General features: G+C 35.9%; 1 protein-coding gene across 1 annotated transcript in view; it reads right to left on the bottom strand.

Annotated features, from left to right (window-relative positions):
• The window catches only part of MALRD1 (MAM and LDL receptor class A domain containing 1), a gene marked incomplete at its 5' end in the record, with an annotated part of 881642 nt that overhangs the window by 176360 nt on the left and 683241 nt on the right, over window positions 1-22041 (bottom strand). Inside the window, one exon of the mRNA XM_036760519.1 lies at window positions 18386-18543. Coding sequence (XP_036616414.1) covers window positions 18386-18543 — 158 coding nt within the window. The remainder of the gene's footprint in view (window positions 1-18385; window positions 18544-22041) is intronic.

The following is a 22041-nucleotide window of genomic DNA, read 5'->3' as shown; positions in this document are numbered from 1 at the left end:
TCTAAAGAGCTTTGGATATAGAATCAGACAAGTCTAAAATCCAGGTTCTAGTGTCACTAGGTACTATCTTTTTGACCCAAAATCTCTGTCTCTTGGCTTGTTTCCTCATCTGTAAAATGAAGGGGTTGGACCAAGATGACCTCTAACTAATGTCCATTCCATCTCTCTGATTTTGGTGATTCATAACTCTCGGCAAGGTACAGTGCTGTGCACATAATAGACCTAATAAAAGTTGGCTGAATTGAATTAAATTCAAAGAATTTTACAGTCTGCTTCCATGTCCTTCAGAGCAAAGGAAGAGTTTTTCTATAGCTTGAGATCTCATGATAGTGGCTTTGAGAATCTATGAAGTGTGCAAAAAATTATCACCAGACCAGGACATAGCCACTGCTTGTAAAGATGAACCAAAAGGTGTGGATGAATGAAGGAAAAAGTAAAAGAAATCTTTTATTAAATGCTTATCATTGAGCTAATGACTGGGACTACAAATATAAATCAAGACCCCTGTTGCTCTCAAAGAGCTCACATTTTAATGGGGGAGACCACTCAGAGAGCTCATACAGGATCTTTCAGCTACACATCAGATGGAAAGACCCCATGGTCCCTAGGGTACTGAGGCAAAGTAAATGGTGGTGCATTTTCTTTAATGCCATTTCCACTGATAAAAGGATATGTATTTCTGATGTTGAATCATTTGACTGTGTCAATTTGATTTTTTCACAGAGGATTGATTATCTTTTTGGAATTCAATTCAACAAATGTTTATTAACCACCTACAATGTAGACAATATTGTCCTGAGGCTGCATCTAGAAAGATCCCTTTAAAAAGACACTGCTTCTGAGGAGCTCATTTTACTAGGGAGACACGGTTCTACACAGATAGGCATAAGATGAAGTAGAAAATGAAAACAAAAATCTAGAGCAGGTACTCTAGGAAGTTTTGATGAGGATTCAATCTAAAAATGAAGTGCATTCAAATTTATGGCACCTATATGTGTGCCAGTGGGTGCTAATAGGAATCTTAGCAATAAATTATTATTTCCTAAATGAAAAAGCATTACTGAGGGAGGTGAAATGACTTCCACAAGGTCACATAACCAGTTTGTGAGAGAGCTGGGACTAGGATACAGGGCTTCCAAACAGCTATGAGTATTGCACCATTTTTTTTTCATCAATGGTAGGCCCTATGACACATAGAAGATAGGTAAAACAGAACTCGGTTAGGATGGTTTACTAATCTGGCAGCTTTTGATTTTAATCAATCGTCATCACTGCCTAGGCACTAGACTCCAATATTTCTACATTTCAGATTTAAATGCTGTCAGTACCTTCTGCATTTGGTGCTCTGGGTCAGGTTAGTGGCCATGTTCTGGTTACAACTCAGTCCCAAAATCTCAATTCAATTTTGCCTCTACTTTTCTTTAGAAGAGTCATTCTTAACTTGGAGTCATTCTTAACTTGGAGACTGGGAATTTTTTTTTAAAATAATGTAGTAAGTATAATTCAGTATAATTAGTTTCTGTGTAATTCTATGCATTTTATTTTATACATTAAAAAATTATTTTGAGAAGGGTTTCATAGAGGGGTCCCTGACACACAAGAGGTTGAAGTCTCCTGTTTTTGAACAACAAAAAGAATTGAAAGCCACTAAGCATTCTGATGCAGAAAAGGACCTCTTCAGTGCGGCAATCTCACTTCTACTTGCTGTTACTTAGGAACAATTACCATTAAAGTTGCAAAACATACCAAAAGTCAATGATGAAAAGGCTTTAAGACATTCAATCTTATCCTTATATGCTTTTTGCTGAAACTAATGGCCATAAAGCACCCAAATTAAAGTAAATCAGACTCTAAGACAGCTAATAGTATCACAACCAGACTTTAGATTTCATTTGCAAGATTTCATGGTCTTCAACTATAAATGCAAGGAATTGGGGAGGGATATGCCAAAGCCATCCCTTACCTTTCATTAAGCTACACATTTTTTTTTCAACTTCCACATTCAGTTTGGGGACACAGAAAGCTTCTGAGAGAAGCTTTTTTAGTTACTTCCTGGTCTTTCTTCAAGGTGCCTTTGTACCCAGTTAATTTGCAGTCAGGTGTGAGGAAGGTATTCTTGAGTAAATTCCATTTTACAAATCTCTTTATAAATTGTGACAACTCAGTTCAGATGCTCAGCAGTCCAGCTAGCCTAGATGGGATCATCTTTTACTTTTGCTTTTTCATCTTTGATTACATTTCAAGAGGAAGTCATGTACTTTTGAAGGTCAGAAGATATTATTCACATTTGCATTTTTTTCACTGTCTTCCATGTTGTACTGCTCCTGGATTCCTGCCATTTTAGAATAGTGTTTTTTGGATGAAACATGACTTTCTCAGTTGTTACTGACCCAGCCAATACTCACGATAAAGGGGAATTTCTCTGCACCTAAAAGAATATAAGTAAGGTTTTCCCTCAGGTCAGCTTGCCAAATCATCTGCTTCCTAGTAGGACCTATATTCTCACCTGGATAAAACCATTTACTCCACATACTAACTCCCACACCACAGCCATCAATTAGAGGCCTCAGAGGCTTTATCCTACAAGTAGTTTTTTAGCTTTTTTGCAAGGAGTTTAGTTGACACATGGTTAGTAAATGTGTAGCAATGCAGGACATAATTCTCAGGGTAATGATGTATGACTCCCTCATCTATAATAATCTTCTGGTAGGTAAAGACAACCCTACAGGAAAAATCAAGGGCCATGTAGTTAACCAGGAACCCCTCCATAGCTCACCCTCCAAATAATAGATTGAGCATGAATAGTCTGATGAAACACAGGTTTAAGACACTTGAAAATGAAGTGACAAAATGTGCCCAAGTGAGCAGCTATTCAGAAATTGTAGAATTTTGACCCAATTCATTAATTTGCATTAGGTACTAGACCTGTGATTTTATTATAGTCTTCAGTTCCTAGCGAGGAACTCTCTCTTATAAAGTAGGTTGGGACCTCTAGGCAATGTATAATCTTAGAGAGATGCCCAGAATTCTAAGAGGTTTAGGTACAATCACAATAGTGTGGTTTTAATGAGAATATTACTGATGCCAATAGGAAGAAGATGAGACTCTTTGATAATAAAAAAATGACTCTAAAGTTCATGGTTTATACAGTATAGTGTTTTTATGACTTTGAACCCACAGGGGAGATAGTTAATGAATCAATTCCATTCAATCCAATAACTATTTGATAAATAGGAGATTATGCTTGGCCCTAAGGCAACAAATGTAAGGGTGGGGTTGATTGGATAAGGCAAGAATTTCCAGTGGATTCTGGGTCTCTAATTCCTATGTGGAGAGCCTTAATTGTTCTATATTCCTGTAGGGATTAGGTTTTCTTTCTAAAATGTAAGCTTGACTTTCTTTTACTTTTAAATTTAGTTTATGATTAAATCCAGCTTAAATGTGTGGGTCCAGTGGCAACATGTCACTTTAGAGGGAGGGGGAGGCAGTAAAGTACCCTAGTCCACACTGGACTCGGGGCTCAATTTAGGTACCAAACCAAATGTACTCAGTATTTGTCTGAGCCCAGAGTAGAGGCGTACCTGCATGGAAGAAGAAAGTGAATCCCACTGAAGCCAATGAGCCAGTCTTGCTACTCAAGTATCAAGCAAACCAGTTTGGTTTCTTACCTGAAGGATGAACAAGTGACTTCCAGTCAACTCCAGGTCCCTAATCCCTATAGAATCTTAAATACTCAAGGAACTTTATGAAGGACCAAATTCCTTCTCTGAGACAAGAGGCTAGATTTTCTTTTCCTGTTTCTATTCTTTATTAACTTTTTTAAGCATGGGGATGGGGGAAAGAGGGTCTTTTAACAAGTAACACAACAGGCATCAACCTATCAGAACTCTGTAAAAAAAAAGTTTGTAAAATTTTATCACCATTAATTTAGAAGTATGTAAGACTATTAATTACTTTATTTAAATAAAAACTGCTTCACAGACTTTTCCTGAACCTCTTTACCATGGGGCCCTCAGGGAGTCATGCAAAAAAGATAAGTAGAACCTCCCTACATCACTAAAGATCTATCCATGATTTTGGACTAAGGATGAGGCTAAGCACACTCCAATAGATTTTCTGGGAACAGCAAATATCAAAAACATGGCTACAGTTTAAGGGGTGGAGTCAACTGAGTAAATCACCAAATTACCTCATCTCACCAAACACTTCCTTAACCAGCTAGGAACATAGCTTAGTTGAATTAAATCAACCAAAGGCATTCCAAATAAGTATAAAAAGGCTTTGATCAATTCAGAAGTTGCTATTAAGCCAATGGAAGAACTGGAAGTGACATTGAACAAGAAGAATGTTCAGACTGCATTTCTAGTATTAGTATTAGTACTATAATAACCATCCCTGGGGTGGTGACCCTGTGGCCTCGAGGCTACATATGGCCTTTTATTTGTTCTGTGAAGTTTGCATTCAGTCAAAGGGCTTCACTTGAGGTCTTGGAGGGCCAGGTGTAGCCTTGAGGCCACAGGTTCCCCAGCCCTGACCCATCTATTCAAGGCTTTCATGAGAGCCTGGAGAGGATGTAGTAGCCATAATCCAAAGCACTCCATGTATCAGAGAGAGCAGGAGTTAAGCTCAGAATATCTACTATCACAAGGAAAAATGAAAAACACGATATCTGTATAAGTAAAACATGTGAATCTTGAACTGAAGCTTAAGCAGGGATCACTCAAGGAAATCAACCGATCATCGATGGAGACTTCCCAGCTGTAACATTTGAAAGATAGCCCCTAGCTCTCCAGGTTACCGTAGAACTCTGAGACGAAAAGTAGAGGGGGATTCAGCTGAGGACACCAGTACTAGTACTGAGACACTGAGCATACCAGTATGAGTAAGGATCAGGAGAATGAACTGAGAACACATTGCATATATTTTCAGATTGTAAGAAGTAGTGATTTATTTGCTGAATTTTTGTCACTTTTTTGTTGTTGTTACAAGTGGATGGTAGGCATGTGGTACATCAAGGGTTTATCCTCAAAGAATTTATATTCTACTTGGAGTATGAATGGGGCTGGGATAGTGTGGGGGTGGGAAATGTCTTTTGTAAATAGATTAAGTATTAAAAAGGAAATATTGCACAGATCTCTAGGAAAGGCTTTGGACAAGATATGACACATGAGCCAAGTCTTAATGGCAGCTAAGAATGTAAGGGGAAGAGCAGAGAGTGCATTCCAGTTATGGGGAGAGAGTTAAGGGGGATAGTTGTGGCAGCAGCCTGTGCAGAGGTAAAGTAAAGAGGAAAGGGGATACTGTGTTTGGGAAACAGGGAGAAGGCCAGGATGACCGGGAGACTGGGTGAATGGAAATAATATATAAGAAATCTGAAAAGGTTCAATGGAAACCAGCTGTGAAGGGTTTTGAATGTCAAACAGAGAAGTAAATGTGTCCTCGTGTTTTTTATGCTGTTCGCTTTAGAGGCTTGCAATTTTCTTCATTTCTAGCTTCCCTTAAAATGTGTTATTGTCTAAATGAACTGCTTGTAGACAATGACACAGATTACTGGATGCTGAACCGATTCTTTCAGTGGCAAAGCCTTCTCAGAATAAGTACAATCCCTTTGAGAGGCTCATTAACACTTCCAGACCTCAAGGTTATCATTTGGCAAACTATTGCTTCAGTGCACAAAATGATAATGTGGCAGCCTGAAAAAATGCAAGTATAAATTCAAAAGACAGTTCTTTGATTACCAGGAATTCATTTTCTCAGGAAAAAATATGGATGGGCACATTCCAATGTAAAGACAAAATAATTATGATACAGTTGCCAAGGGTCTCTGTGTATGTATATGTAAATAAGTATGAGTTCATGTGTGTGGATGTATGTGGACATGAGAGATGGTAGCAAAATTTAAAATATTTTAATTGTCTTACATATTAATATCACCTTCATTTTCAAACATATCTCCCCTACCAAATGTCTACCATGCACTTGCAACAAAAAATTTAAAAAGTGAAAACAAGTAGTACAGCAAAACTAAAAAAAAAGCTAATCAGTATTTCTTATTGTCTAACAATATATGCAAAGTATGCGCTCTATACTCATTCTTTGGATCCCCACTCATACTGGTAGGCTGAAATCCCAGAGGGCGGCAGCTAGTTTTCCTCTCAGGGTTTAGGAGACCCTGAAGAGCAAAGGGCTAGCTTTCATCCTCAAGTCTCTGCATAGACTCTCTTTGAGATCAACGTGTTTTGCTCCTATAGAGCCACTGTATCTGCTTAATACTATTAACTGTGTCTTCTTTTCTAATAGATTGCCTATGTCAGTATATTTGTATTGTATTATTTCCCTTTTCGATTCTTCAGAAACCTGCCACTGTGGATTGAGTTTTTTTTCTATTCTGCTCATTATTTCTGATCATAGAAAGACAGAATCTGAGTATTAGAAAAGTTCACAATGGCCGTATAGTCTCATCTATCCATCAAATGAATCATCATTGTAATGTAACTGACAAGTCATTGCCCAACCTCTGCTTGAAGACCTCCAATGGAACGGGACCCACTGCCTTGTAACATCAAACCTAAATTTGGCTTTTCATAACTTCCACCTTTTACTACCAATTCTGCCAACTAGGGCCATACAGAACAAGCTTAATAGATCCTCCACAAGACAGTCCTTCAAATACTTAAGTACAGTTATCATGTTTCCCCTTCTTGTTTTTCCAGAATAAACATACTCAGGTCCCTCAATTCATCCTTTTATGTCATGGACTGAAGGGGTCTTCACTGTTCTGTTTCCTTTCCTCCAGACTCCCCTAATTATCAATGTCCTGGGGTACTCAAAAATCTGGTGCAGATTAGATCTAACAAAACCAGATTGTTGTTGTGGTGGTTGTCTTTGTTTTTATTGTTGTTAGACCAGATTTGAATTCAGGAACATGAGGATTTCTTGACTATCTACTTGACTATCTACTGCACCACCTAGCCTTCCCACACAGATTACAGTAATACAATTACCAGTCTTTTTCTCAAAGCTATGGTCCTTGATGCAGCCCAAGATATTATTAACTTTCATAGCTATGAAATCACACTGCTAATTCATACTGAGTTTACAATTCACTAACCCCCCCACATTTTTTTTGAACAGTTGTTATCCTCCCATATCTTACACACAGTTCATTTTTAAGTTGAATCCATACGGAAATTAATCTTATTAGATTCCACTCAATGCTCTAGACTCTGAAAATTCTTTTGGATCTTAACTCTGTCATCCATTATTATGTTAGCTATCCCTCTTTATCATCTTTATCATCCAGCTTTATCATCTTCACATTTGATTAGCATCCAATCCATGTCTTTATTTTGGGTACTGTTAAATAGCACAGGGCCATGCACAAATTACTGGGTACTCTACTGGAGACCTCTTGATAAGCTGACACTGAACCACTAACAATGATTCTTTATTTTGGCCATCCAACCAACCAATTCTGCATTCATCTGATTGTGTTATGATTTAATCTGCACTTTCTCACCACTGACCAAATTAAAACTCATTCATAGCTTTTCAACTTTGGAGACTGTGCCCAGTCTACTGGAAGACTTAAATTAACTTCCCTTGCCATTATATGGGTACTAACATGGCATGTTTGCTCTCCATCTGGGATCCTTTGTTGCTTCTGTGACTAGTTTGCTCTTTGTATTCTCATAAATCTCCTGAATTGTTATCTCTCAAATCTCTTCTTTTATGTAAGTCATTTATAACAGACGGCAATCTAGTTACTCTCATCATGCAAACATTTCTCCATGGTCGTTTTGGATTACTGGTAATTTTGATTCTTTGGAAATAATTATCCTTTAATGTTTATAACTCCATAGTATCATAGAAGACTAGTGAAATTTTTTTTAAAAGTTTTTTTTTTTATTTCATTGAGAAGCTTAGGGATCATTGAAAGCATTGGACTATTTGCTCAATGGAATCCTAGCTTCTTCTACCCCTTATTTAATTCTAGACATAGGTCATTAGGCATGAACAGCATCCCCAAGATACATGTACATCTGGTGTTTCTGTCCAAGATATCTTCATGGAATAACGAGTTCTATGGGTTGTCCATCCAATTGAATACCATACCAAGTTACTAAGTATTAAATTAATTTAATGAGCTTTGTCTAGTTCATATGAGAATTTCTCTAACTTCTCATTCTTTGTATCAGATGTTAATGAAAATACTCTAATTATCTAAGAATCCTTCCAGTTCTCAAAGTATGATACTTAGATCATCATAACGATCTTTTTGATTATTCTCATTTGGTTACCTGAAAGTGAAATTATTCCATATTTAAGGTCTCTTGGAAGGATCTCACCGCTCATCTTAGGTGACATTACCTGAACAAAAACCATCCCCTTAATATCAATACCAACAAGTGGTCATTCAACTTTTGATTGAAGATATCTAGTAAGAGGGAATCCATTACTTCCTGAGGCAATCCCTAATTTTTAGGAAGTATTTTTTCCTGTATGTATGTATGTATGTATGTATGTATGTATATATTTTCAACTTCTGCTTGTTTCTTTTGGTAATCTGGGCTCAAGCAGAACAAGAGTAACTCATTTTTCTTCTGACAGTTCTTCACAAAATTGAAGGCACTAAATTCCTTTTAAGCTTTCTTTTTGGTCCAGATAAGTGTCTGTTTGTAGTACTTGTATATGTATATGTTCTGCTGGAGTAACCAATCACATTAGCCATCCAACTGCATGTCATAAAATAGGCAATATGGAGTCTTTATCTATTTTTTTCTTGTATGCAGTAAATGGCAATCTCTTTTGACTCAACATGCATCTTGTTGAGGAGATAGACTCCTAAAGCTCAAGGAGACTAAATAGGATTGAGGGCCGTTTTGTATCTCTATATTGGAACACGCCTATCCATGGTGAAGGAATTTTTCACCTAATGGTCAACCTGCTACTGCTTAGCCTCTCAGCAGTAGTTTACTAACCTGGTTCTCTGAAAGCAGACATGCTTTTTTTAACTGAGAAAAAGCATTTCTACTTTTTAAAAAATTTAGAAGCAACAATTTTTAAAATAGCATGCATTTTGGACCAGACCACTGGACTTTGGCAACCAAGGGTAAAAGTGGAAGTCAATTTTGAATAGTACAATTATGGATAGGATCACATACCATACTATAAGATGTCTGATTCTGCATGTTGGTTTTATTTTCCTGTTAGAATGTCCTCTGCTCTATAGTCATTTAAGACATTACTGTCCTCCCCCAAAATGTGGTATCTTCCTTTATACAAGACACTAAATGGCAAATGTCAGATCTAATTATATTTTAAAGGTTTTATGGTGAACAATGCAATCTTGTTATCCTTCATCAAAAGGCAATGGCTAACTTCATAATAGCAATCTAAGAGCTATCACTGATACGTAAAGCTTGGGTTCTCAGAGTTACATTTGGCCATGCTGGCTCATTCATCACTTCTATAGAGAGCTGTATGAACTAGTTCATTTGGAGCATTTAGAAAAATCTAAGTAAAGTTTTATATTTCATCCACTAATATCACTACCACACTTTAAGGGAAAATACATAATACATACATATATATTTACATAGGTTGTTATCTATTCACTTTTTTATTTCTTTTAAAAGGAACTTGGCATAATAAAAGTCCATTAACCAGTTTTAGTAAAATTTACTTGTCCTGAACCTAAATTTACTCAGTTCAAAATATTTCTGCTAATATTAAATGTCTGACACAGCCAGAGAAGTGGGAATGGTTGGTACTGTATTATCTCATGGGAAATTAATTTGGTTTTGCTTGTAGCTACCATGGCAAAGTGTAAAAATTTTTAAAAAGCGATATTAAACAGAATTTCTGTATCTTTAAGGAATCTTTCCTCTTTCTCTAAATATTACAGATTCACAGAAAAATTCAAAATTAGAAGAGCCTTCTAGGTCACCCAAACTCTATACCCTACTCAATAAGTGATAACCCACTCCTTTTGTGAAGACTTACAATGAGGGGGAGCCCACTAACTTCCCAAGCAATCCATTCTACTTCTGGATAACTCTAATTGGGCTCTGAAATACCCTGGCCCTTAGCATGAAAAGATTCTACTGGCCAGTTCAAACACCACCACACAACTCATGACTCACCGTTGAGTATGATTTTCTTCAAGAACAATAATACAATCTCTTCCATAAAATAACAATAGAAATATTTCTTGGAGGGATGCTCACAGTAGTCGTGTTATTAAATCCATTCAACACTTCAACTAATTCGTTATCTCATCTCTCCGGTATAAGTTACAGATTTTTCTCTCAATCTCTTTCAATCTGTTCTTTCCATTTGGTTGGGGCCAGCTCATCACTTATTTTGCAGCAGCTATCCAAAATAAATGGACTAGTTGATTAAATTAATGGACTGTGCATTCATATCACAGACTATTCAAAATAATAACAACTAATATTTATATAGCCCTTGCAATGTGTCAGCCAAAGGAATTTTTCATCCACTTGTATTTTTTCTGCTGTTTAGATTGTTAGTCTAATCTTTTTGTTGGAATTATGTACCTCCTGAGAATCAGTGTAAATATAATAGATATAGGAATTAGGTTTAGGAAGACCTGGGTTCAAATGTTACCTCTGATATATACTAACTTTTTGATCTCAGGCAAGCTAATTAACTTCTCAGTGGTAGAGGCAACTGTCTGGGATTATATTCTATAGATAAATTGCTATTCTGTATCAGTGAAACAAATTCTACATTGTAAGTACCCAATACACATTAAATGACCAACATGGGCACAAAAATAATATCTCAATGATGAAGGCTTTCAGCATCCTGGGGCCTGAGGCAAATATTCGAGGATAGAACCATGAAATATCACGTAATGTAATGTACAATCGATGTAATATAATGTATCATGTAACACCCAGGTTGTCTCTTCTCCAATTTAGACATGTCTGTTTCCTTCAAGCAGCCTGAATATATCATGGATTACCTCTAGTTTACCAACATGCTTTTTAAAATGTTGCAGACAGAAATGAATAGATAGGTAGGTGGAGAGATTTTAAAAATGGAATGCCATTACACCTATTTTAACTTACCTAGAAGAATAAAAGTTACATTGGCAAAGCTGTATATGAAACATATGAGATATTGACTCAAAACTGACAGATACTCGCTTCCATGTTTTGATGTTTTGTGTATTGCTACTTTGATGATAAAGTAGAGATCTCCCACCTTCTTAAAAAAAAAAAAAACCTCTCTTTTTCTGAATTCCTGTTTTTATAGTTAATTAATTTAATTGCAGGATCATAGAACTAGAACTGGAAAGGACCTTAGAGGCTATCTAGTCTAACACTCTGCTGTTTTTGTTAGTTTGTTTCTTTTACAGATGAGGAAACAGGAACCAAAAGAGGCCTCAGGTCAGAGTGACTTGCTGAAAAATCAAACAGCTAAGATAAGGCAGAGGTGTGACTGGAATCTGCATTCTTTGATTCCATAATCAGATCTCTTTCAACTTTACCATAAGTGCCCTTTTGAAAAAAATGGCACTAATTCAGTGATTAAGCTGTTGGACATTTCCTAACAACAACAACAACAAAACTTAACCTGATGATAAAAAGTAGTATAACAAGTCAAGATTTATTATCTCTCTCCAAGAAGGCTTATTTCCCTTAGAGACATCCAAATCCCAATCCCTATGAGATCTGCTAAGGTGAAAATCAGTTTCACATTGATCCAGCAGTACCCACAGTTATATGATTCAGGAGGCAGATATGCTGACACATTTAACCAAGGAAGTCACAGTCACCCTTTAATACCTAACAGTAGCATACTCTTCTGCAGAAATCACTCTCTTTGTATTAGGAATAATACAGGCTGTCCATCACCTGTAATCAGTAGAGGACTGGTCCAACTCCCATTCCTAGAATACAGTTCCTCAATAGTATTCTTTACATCTCTTACAGCGCACAATTGTTGGTCATTTGCTAGAGTCTTCTTGTGCCCAGGTTGGAGAGGCTATGAAGAGCCCTAGCTTCTAAGTGAAATCATCACACCCTGGATCTCAGTACAAGTTTGCTTAGGTGTCATTAGTATTTTTTCCATTTAAAGATGGTTTTCATGACTGAGATATTCAGAGAAATGAAAGGGCAGGAATTCTTGTATCAAATGAAGCCATCCCTCAGTCTGATAGGGAATAGAACAGAGGCTTGGCCTCCCCTGAACCTTCACCCTGGTTGCTATAACCAAGATTGTGTCGTTGTGTGGTTTGTCCTTCATTCTTGATGAGGACCATGACATCAAGGAGATGATGACATGACTGGCAATGTACTTAGCTTTGAGTGAGGAAGTCACCAGCCTCACTTTCTCCTCCAGGGCCATCTGGGTCCAGTGCTCTGATATTCATCAGGATGACTGGAGATGGCCCAGGATGCAGTGGGAGACCTTGGCCTTTTAAGCTAAGGTCTTTTGAAGTTCTCACTTTGAGTGAGGTAATGCCCATTCAGTGAATAGGCCTCTTTAAGAAGTGAGTTAAGGGATGGCCCCTTTAATTAAAAAAAAAAATCAAACTAGGAAGGGGAGACCTTCAGGGTTACTGACCAAAAGAGAAACTGTTACTGTTTACATTCTGAGCTTGGAGGGCCCCAAAAACTATTAATAATGGTGCTTGGGCAGAGATCTGCTGTTGTCCAATCCATGAGATATAACTGAGCAGGTTCAAACAGAAGGCGAAATCTCAGTTTTAGTACCATTTATATGTCTTTATACAGCTTTTATGTGTCTTTTTTCTCTAATATGTCTTTATATGGCTTTTTGTATGTTTTATATGACATTTATATGGCTTTATGAGCATGCTTGTTTTATGTCCTCAGTTATTTATGACAACTGAAAATTTCTAAGTACCATTACGCTTGCTATTGTTTGGTCATTCAGTTATGTCTGACTCTTTGTGACCTCATGGATCTTACTTTTCATAGGATTTTTTCTGGCAAAGATACTGGAGTGGTTGGCCATTTCCTTTTCCAGTGGATAAAGGTAAACAGAGGTTAAGTGACTTACCCAGGGTCACATAGCTAGTAACTCACTGAGGCCAAATTTGAACTCAGATATTCTTGGCTCCAGGTCCAGTGTTTTATTCAGTGCTCGCCATTACTCTCAGCTGCTAACTTAACACAGTCAGCATATCCTAAGGGTCAGCTTTCTTAAAGGAAAACTCAGAATTTTAGGGCTAATATTTTTTTGTCCTCCAATACACAAAAGGATACACAGCCTCAGGCACTATGCCATAACTGGGATATAGCTGGTAAGATTTACTTTGCCTACTAATAAAATTGGCTTTTTTCTATTTTAGTAGATATGATTGCAGCCGTTGAGGGGCACTTTGGATTTCAGAGGTTTCAGTCATTAATCAAGACATAGTATTCACTTGTGCTCAGGGTGAAAAGGATTATTGGTGTTTCATTGGTCAGTAAAACCTGAACGTACAAGTAATAATTCACCACTGAGCAGTGTCCTTTTCAAGAAGAGTTGTACAGTATATTCCACACGACAACAATAGAAATACTATCTCAGGGAAGTACTCGGTGGTCAGTACTTATTCATTCTACTTCAGTATTTCAATGGATTCAAAATCTCATTCCAATGGCACAGAATGCAGTCCATTCAGGCAATCCAGTCCCCTCTGCTCTTCCTATTCAGTCCTGGGCCAGCTGAATGCCCACGTGCAGTGACTATCCAAGACATATGAACTGATAAATTAATTTGCATATTATAATCTGCAAGATAGTCCTTTTTTTATCCATTTGGCTTTTCTGGTATTAGAGTTAAAGCAATTCTCCCACCGTGAAGCACTATATAAAAGCTAGCTATTGTAATCTTTTTTTTTTTTTTTAGTGGTTGTATCGTAAGAATGAATGTAGCCAAATGGTTACAGGAACTGGATTTAAGAAGGTCTGGGTTCAAGTCCTGTCTCTTATATATTCTTAATGTATAGCTTTGGGCAAGTCACTTAATCCCCCAGTTCCCCAAACAATTCTCTAGGACTATAAGTTACAGACGAGGTGGTGATTTATGTCACCATCAACAACAAAAAAGTTTCTGTACAGGTAGTTCTCCATACTGATGAAATCAAAGAGTTCACATACAAATACATACACACACACACACACACACATACACATATTTACACACACACAGACACACACATAAACACACAGACATATACACACACATACACACAGACACATTCACACACACACATACACACAGATGTACATTCACACACACACGAAAATAAATGACATTGATGAGGAGCTATAGCATAGTACGGTTTTAGGCAATTAGAACAAAGTTATGAGCATCCACAAGACTTTCATCTCCAGGAAATTGTTTTTCCTCTCCTACTCTGCATTGAACAGCCTTCTGTTCAGTGATAAACACTTTTGTCAAATGGCCCTGATTTCAATAATCAGAGATGGTAGCACACATTTACAACTATAATAGCAAGGGTGTGCGGGAACAACTTAAACTGGTCCATGAGGCTGATTGGTAAATTTCAGTGCCAGTATTTACACTGCAGAAAAGGAATCAACAGCTACTACTAATCAGGGCTTGGTTTATTCTTTCTTGATTATTTAGATTTAGTAAAGTGACAAAAATATTAATAAAAAAGATTAACCTTGAAAGTACATCATATATGTATCCTTCCCCCTGCCCCCAAAAGCTGGTAGTTCAGCATTTAAGAACACACTCCTTTTTAGTAGCATGTATCAATGTATCTTGTAAGATCTTCTATATGCATGGAAGATTTTTTTGGTCTCCCAACTTAAAGGCTTTTTAATTTTAAATATTGTTTTGCAATTCACAAGCAAAGATTATCTACTCTTGTCGATATCACATTTGATTATAATAAAGCTACTGCAGTGGAAAATCATCTGCAAGAGCCTACTTGTTCTCTTTCTTCATTTTCATCAAGGGTACCTTCAAAACATGGGTAGACTATTGCCATAAAAATTGTACTGCAGGAGGGCAAAGTAGATATAAGGAACAGTAAGTGCTGATGTACTTGTGCTTGCCTTTTTTGGTGATAATATCATATGTGGTATTGGGTATCTTAAATTTTTTTCATGACATCTTTTAAAAAGTTATCTCTCATTCTTTTAAAAAATATGTTTCTTTCAGAACAGATATTTTCAGTGTGTATTTGGTTTAGTCCAGGTGTTTTTCCTGACTTGCTTTCTCTTAATTGTCATTTCTACTTCTTTATTTAGGACATGAAGTTTGTTAGGGTTCAGAGGAAAGGTAGCACCATGACTGTGATGTAAAAATATCACATATGACAATAGATTGTAAAATGCTGATAGGTATCCTGAATTTTCTATCAATGGCCTGTCCTTCCACTTTCTCTATACATGCTCTTGGAATGATATAGTTTAGTTGAGTTTTGGGACAAGCTTTCCAAAGAATTTCCCTGTTTTCTATGGTGACGTTGCTCAGAAAAAAAAATAAAATCGTCTAGGATTCAGTACAAAAATTTATAAATAGGTTTATAGTCTCAATTGAGCAAGATTGCTTTTGTCTGTTTTAATTCTCCATTTAGAAAGCAGATGAACTGTTTTCTGGATGAGATGTTACCTAACTCTTCTGGATTCTTCTTCATAACAACGGTTTTATTTTAGTTAAACTTCTGTAAGAAGTGGCATGAATCAAAGTCAAAGTCTTAACTTTTATCCATTTTACATTTTTTTAGATTCAAAGAACTGTTTTAATAGATAAGGTTGGAGCTCTTTAATTAATTGCATATCATATCTTCTCATCATTGTCCTTTCTTCTAATGTGTCATTTATTTTGACTTTTGTTCCAATTACCTGATAATCTGACAGCAGAGAGACAGCTGCTTCTGAAATGATTCCATGTTAGGAACCAGACTTATCCTATTCAAAAAGATAGGGGCAATTCCATTTAAAAAATTTGTGTCACCACATTCCATTGTCTTTTGGAAGTCTTTTTGAACAAAAACTTATGTCAAGTTTCTGTGAGGTTTATAAGCCTTTAGTCTCTTTTATTTCTTAATTCTGAAGCTTATTTTTGTTGTCTTCCCTTGTATACATCTTTGTAATTAAATCATCGAGGAATAAAACATATGTTGACTTGATTTTGAGATCATCTAGTTTTTCAAAGATTTTCAATGTCTATTCATCCTATCTCACAGATACTGGCACAAAAACTGAAATTATCTGCATGATAGTTTTTTTGCTTATGCTCATCATGAATATGGCAATCTGAAATGACTAAGTGGCCATAAAACCATGAGGCAGAAAATATGATGTAGTGAACGCAGTATTGAATTTAGAATCAGGGAGTAATGTATTTGTTTCTTCTGTCTAATAATTGCTAGACTTGATCATAAATTTCTCAATTTCTCTGGGCCTCAGTTTCCCCATTTTTAAAATGGTGATAATAAAGCTTTCTCTCTTTCTTTGGTAGTCACCTAACAAGATTATGGTAAAGCTAAAATTCCTTAATGTATGTAAAGTGCTTTGAGAACTTTTAAATGTCTCTTGTGATTATTCCTTATTTTTGCCTAAGGCCAACTAGGCCAAGTTCTAAACTTGCCTCTGTGAGGATAACCTGTCAGTAATGCTACCATTTAGCTGCAATTTCCTATTTTTTTTCTGTTTTTGTTGTTGTTTGTTCAAAGTGACAGTGCCAATAGTGATACAATTTAGCTCCCCCAGTAGAAGTTAATGTAATATAACTGGGGGACTGACCACCAAAGACCAGGTCTTTTGAGAATCCTCAGATTTGCCCTTCCTGGATGGTTATACAAGCCATACACAGATATTCCTTGCATGGTTCCAATCCAATCTCACATGAAAGCTTGGTGAACCTGCTTCTGGCCATGAATGACTAGGAGCCTAATGCTGTGTGGTGACAAGGAATTTTCTGATCTTAGAGGAGCCAATGACTCAGAAGGCGCTAAGCTGGAATTAAGAATGCAAACAAAATCATACCTGTCACCCAGTGGCTTACTCTCTCCCTCAGCCTTTTTGTTTTGTTTTTCCTTCCTGGTGGCCAGTAAGGTGAGAATTGCTGTGGGCTGCCAAGTTGGAGAGGGTAATGGCTGCCCTATTTACCATGTAGATGGCATGTAGCCATGAACACATGCCAACTCTGTTTCTTCTGTGTTTACTATTTCCTTAACTTTAGGTGAACAGGTTTCCAGAGATGGAATTGACTAAGTTGCCACCTAGTGAACTACAAATGGTTAAAAGAGACAACAAAGGTCCTCAACATCAGAGTTCACAGGACCTAGTAACAATAGCAGCTGGGTCCATTAAGGAATTAATTAAGCAATGGAGAGATCTGCCTCATCTAGCCCAGCAGTGACTGCCCCATCAGCAAAAACATCTACTGTAAGGAGGCTGAGCAAGGGAATAAATTGTCCACATACAGAAGTGAACTTGATGGTGATTACACAAAGGTAGAAAAAGACTCCCATGGTCATGAGTCATGAAATATCTTTCAGGCCTAAATATTGCTTAAATGTGTTCCTTATAACTTTTGTTGCTTAAATTTGAGTCCTGTGTACATGCCAGGAAAGAAAGCCAACTTCCCTCTAATAGTGTGGGTATAATTTTGTATCTTGTGTCCTTGTTACACCAAAGAAAACATAGGCCAAGTGAAAATGAAAAGAAGTACTGCATTAATAAAAGCTAATCTAAAAGCTATCATTTTAGCACTTTCCATCACTACCACCATCATGTTTCAGACATTAATGAGCTCTATGACCCAGGGAAATTCACATAACCTTTGTTTGCCTTTATTTCTTTATTTGTAAAATGGGGATCATTATAATACGTATCCTCATAAAGGTTGTCATGAGGTTCAAATGATAGCTCACATGTATATATGTGAAGTGCTTTGTAAACCTTAAAGCACTGTATACATATTGACTGATAAAGGTTTCATAAGCATGGAGAGGTTGCAATCTATGTTGGTGAAAGGAGTATTCACACTTATAAAATTATCAAAATAAAACTATTCTTTATCAATTTTTTTTCTAGGAGGAAAACACAAAACCTGACTATTCTCCCTTAAAAATGCACAATATACAATCTTTTAAACTCTGGACCTATAAAGGGATTTAAGCTTAAAGATAAAAATATCCGAGATTTCAGTAATTATTACAAACAACAGGAGTTCCAATTAGTGGATATGCCACTGAAACAAACAAACAAAACCAGAAGTAGTAAATTAAGGAGTTGGTACTCTGATTATTAATAAAATGTGACAATTAAATGATTGTTTAAACACCTTAATCTGTAGATAGTAGCAACCTCAATACTTTGACAATTGCTACAAAAAGTTCTTTCTCCTTTGTTACCTTTAATATTCCCATCCCACTGGGACCATTGATGTAGAACCAAAACCGAACTGTACACATTCCAAGGCTTGCTGGAAAGAAGTGGGTGGTAGTAATTCTTGCTGTATATCCTTCTCTGGGGCCAGATGAATTGACATAGAGAAAATACTGTCCATTGCCTTGAAACATATAAATAAAGAATTTTTTTAGTGCAGTGATATGTTTTAAATAATGACACAGAATCTCTTTATATCACATACCATTGACAAATATCCAAGAAATTCTTCTCCTATTCTTATAAGATACAACATCTGAAAAATTGGTACTTCATTTTAATAAGGAAAAGGTAGCCTGACCATGACACTCACCAAGCTCCTTTGGGGAGCTTGAATCAAGTTTGTTGTTGCCAAACATTTATCTTGCCTACAGAAGCTCACTTCTCTATTCAAGTTTCCTAATCTGGCAACTCCTACACGAAAATTTCAAGGAGAAAAAGTCACCTCATACAGGGCTGACGAGAGTAGTCGCTCAGTAGATGTAACTGACCAAGTGACTGACATTTTTAATCCCTGTGACAAATTTAAAACTAACAAGTATAATAATTAGCAAAAGTATCTGGAGAGTGAAGTTTAATTTTGAGAGGCATCAGACTATTTGCTTTAATTACTCCTGTGACTTTTTTTGTACTTATGCAGATATATTAAACTAGAAAAAGACAGAATTTAAGAATATGTTGAGGGACCAAGAATATTTTTGAATTGATTGTTTTGCCTGGTCCTTCTAGCACTAATAAATAAAAGATGCCTGTGTTGATACACAGTTGTACTCATTCTATTGGTACCATTTTTGATAAACTTCAACTGAAACCATGGTTGTAAAAGTGACTCCTGAGGAACAAAATTACTTTCATGGGACTAACCAGTTACAGAAAAACTTCCACCATATGCTAATTATTTTAAATTTGTATTTTGTGGCAGGTCTGACCTAGGCTGTCTCTATGGTCAATCTTGGGGCCTGGAAACAAATAAGACACCTGCAGACATTCTAATTTTTAACAAAAATAAATGTTTTCTCAACAGTAGCGTAGAAAGGATAAATTAGCAAGTTTACAGCACTGGTTTATTTCCCACATTTCCATAACAAAATTCATCTGGTCAAAAGAGTATGTTGATTTCCCAAATAATGGGACATCTACGAAGTTGGAGGATAGTTGACTACTCTGGATTGTGCGGAGATGTTTTTGTTCTTTACATGACCAGGAAGCTGCATTAACAGCTGTAGTCCTAGTCTCCTAGACCACAAAAGTCTTAAGAACAATCTATCTGACCTGACTTTTAGGAAAAAAAAAGCAAAGCACAAAACCTGACAGCAACAACAAATCTGTCCCTGTCTACATGACAAGATACTGCTTCTACCACAATATTCATTGAAAATAAGGAAGAAGGACCATTAATAATGCTAGTCACTGTAATGCAAACAAAAAAAAAAGGTACTGTTCTGGCAACTATGTCATAATTACATAGAAGGGGATTTTACCTTATTATTTTTAGATAGCATTAAAGTAAAGGCATACAGATGACCTTCTTTCATGGGAATTATGCTTGTGTGTGAACCATGGTCATTCTTCATAAATGATTACATAGGCATTTTTGTTTGCTTTTTCCTTACTTGTTATTCCAATATTTGACACCTATTTTTCAAATCTAGTTTAATTATGTAGAATCCATTTTGTGATCTCTCTTTCTGTCTCTGTCCAGAAAGACAATGGTATAATTCCAAACACTATAAAAATAGAATATGGCTTTTACTAAACATATCTAATGAAAAATTTTCATTAAACATATCTAACAAAATCATAGCTTTTCATTAAAGTATAGAATTTACTAGTTACATATTTAATATGATGTCATAAACTGAAAGATTTTCTAAATTCATGTAAGTGTGTTTGCATTAAAATATTGTAGGCTGCAGAGCCCTTAAATGAATGTGAATTTTTAAAAAAATGTATGGCTATTCAATCTCAGTAAAATACCATAATTCTACTAAAGACTTACATCTATTTTCCACTATGTTATGTAGCAGAACCCAGCTGTAGGAGGCAAATGTGAGAAATGAATGGGAAAGAATGACTTGATGCTCATTGAAGCAATTTTTCAACCAAGTTTAATCAACTCTACAGAGTTTTGCTTTTAAGGAGAAAATTATATTTGAAGATCATGTTTTAGTTGTTAAAAAGATACATATCCAATTCAACTTCACTTATTCAGATTAAGTTATAGGCTCATATATTTAGAGATAAAGAAGACCTTAGAGAATTAGTTTAATCAAACCCTCTTGTTTTATAGGTAAGAGAAGACCCAGAGAGATCAAAGCTGTGCGAGGGCATACAAGTACCTGTTATTGTAGATAGGATCTGAATCCTATGTCTTTTGATTCCAAGTTCAAGGCTCTTTGTACTAAAAAAAGTAGCCTCTTGAGCAGAAAGTCTATATTAATTAGGGTTTTTTAAATATATAGGTGTATATATATATATATATATGTACACACACATATATGTGTGTGTATGAATGAATGTGTATGTGTATGCATATATGTGTATACACACTCACTTTTCACTCATTTATATAAACTTTTCATTATATATAGCTAGTTTACATGTAATTATATATATATATAAATAGAATTAGTTTTATGTAGAGAAATATGCATATATATACATATATGAATATATTTGTATATATCACTATATATATGCATATATATAACTTTTAAAAAACTAATTAAGGCAGACTCTGTATATGTGTGTGTATGTGTATTAAAGAAACTAATAAAGATAGACTTTGTAGACATGTGAATTATATACATGTATGTGTGCGTAGATGCATGTAATATATAAAAATGTATATTTTGAAAATAATGACTATATATGAAAAATGTCACCATTAAGGGATTATTACAAGCTAAGCTCTTAGGAAAGTTACTTTGATGAACAGATTTTTAAATGAATTTTAATTAGCATTTCAAGTGTTTGCATGTAAATAGGTTTTCTGAAGTGCTTGAAAATGATTATTTTATGTAATTCGAATGTTTCCAAAAATGCTATTCATTTACCAATTTACTGTGGAAGCAGAGTAAGGCCAGGAGGAATGCATGTTAAGGCTTCGGTTTAGAAAAGGATAATCAATCAGCCTGAAGCAAAAAAGGTGCAAGCCCTAGATCTGAGGCTGGAAATCCAAAAAAGTATCAGGCTCAGAGGAGCATGGGAGGAGCATGTGACCTGAAAACATGGAAGCAAGAGGTACATGGCAGAGAGCAATGGTATATCGGTACCTACCGATTTTTTTTTCATGTGCGAAAAAGTAAAGGGAAAGGAAAGCTGATAATGATGATTTGCTCACATAGTGAATCAACTCCTAGGAGAACATGTTTTTCTTTTTTTGAGTCTCTACTCTAAATGTTATAATCTATTATAAACTCTTGTGGTTTTTAAAATAAAACATTTTGAGTATATTTTTAAAATCAAGTCTTTACTGGATTTCCCTCATACTAACTGCAAAAATAGATTCAGTCTATCCCTTATATTATCACAAATAGAAGTTGAATTCTTAAATTTCTACTCTATTTATATCAGCAATGCAATTAGGCATGTGCACTAATATTGTAGGGGAAATTATAGA

Source organism: Trichosurus vulpecula, chromosome 5, assembly GCF_011100635.1.
Source record: "Trichosurus vulpecula isolate mTriVul1 chromosome 5, mTriVul1.pri, whole genome shotgun sequence".
Lineage (NCBI taxonomy): Eukaryota > Metazoa > Chordata > Mammalia > Diprotodontia > Phalangeridae > Trichosurus > Trichosurus vulpecula.
The sequence above is the reverse complement of the archived record's forward strand: the minus strand, read 5'-3'. Positions and strand labels throughout refer to the sequence as shown.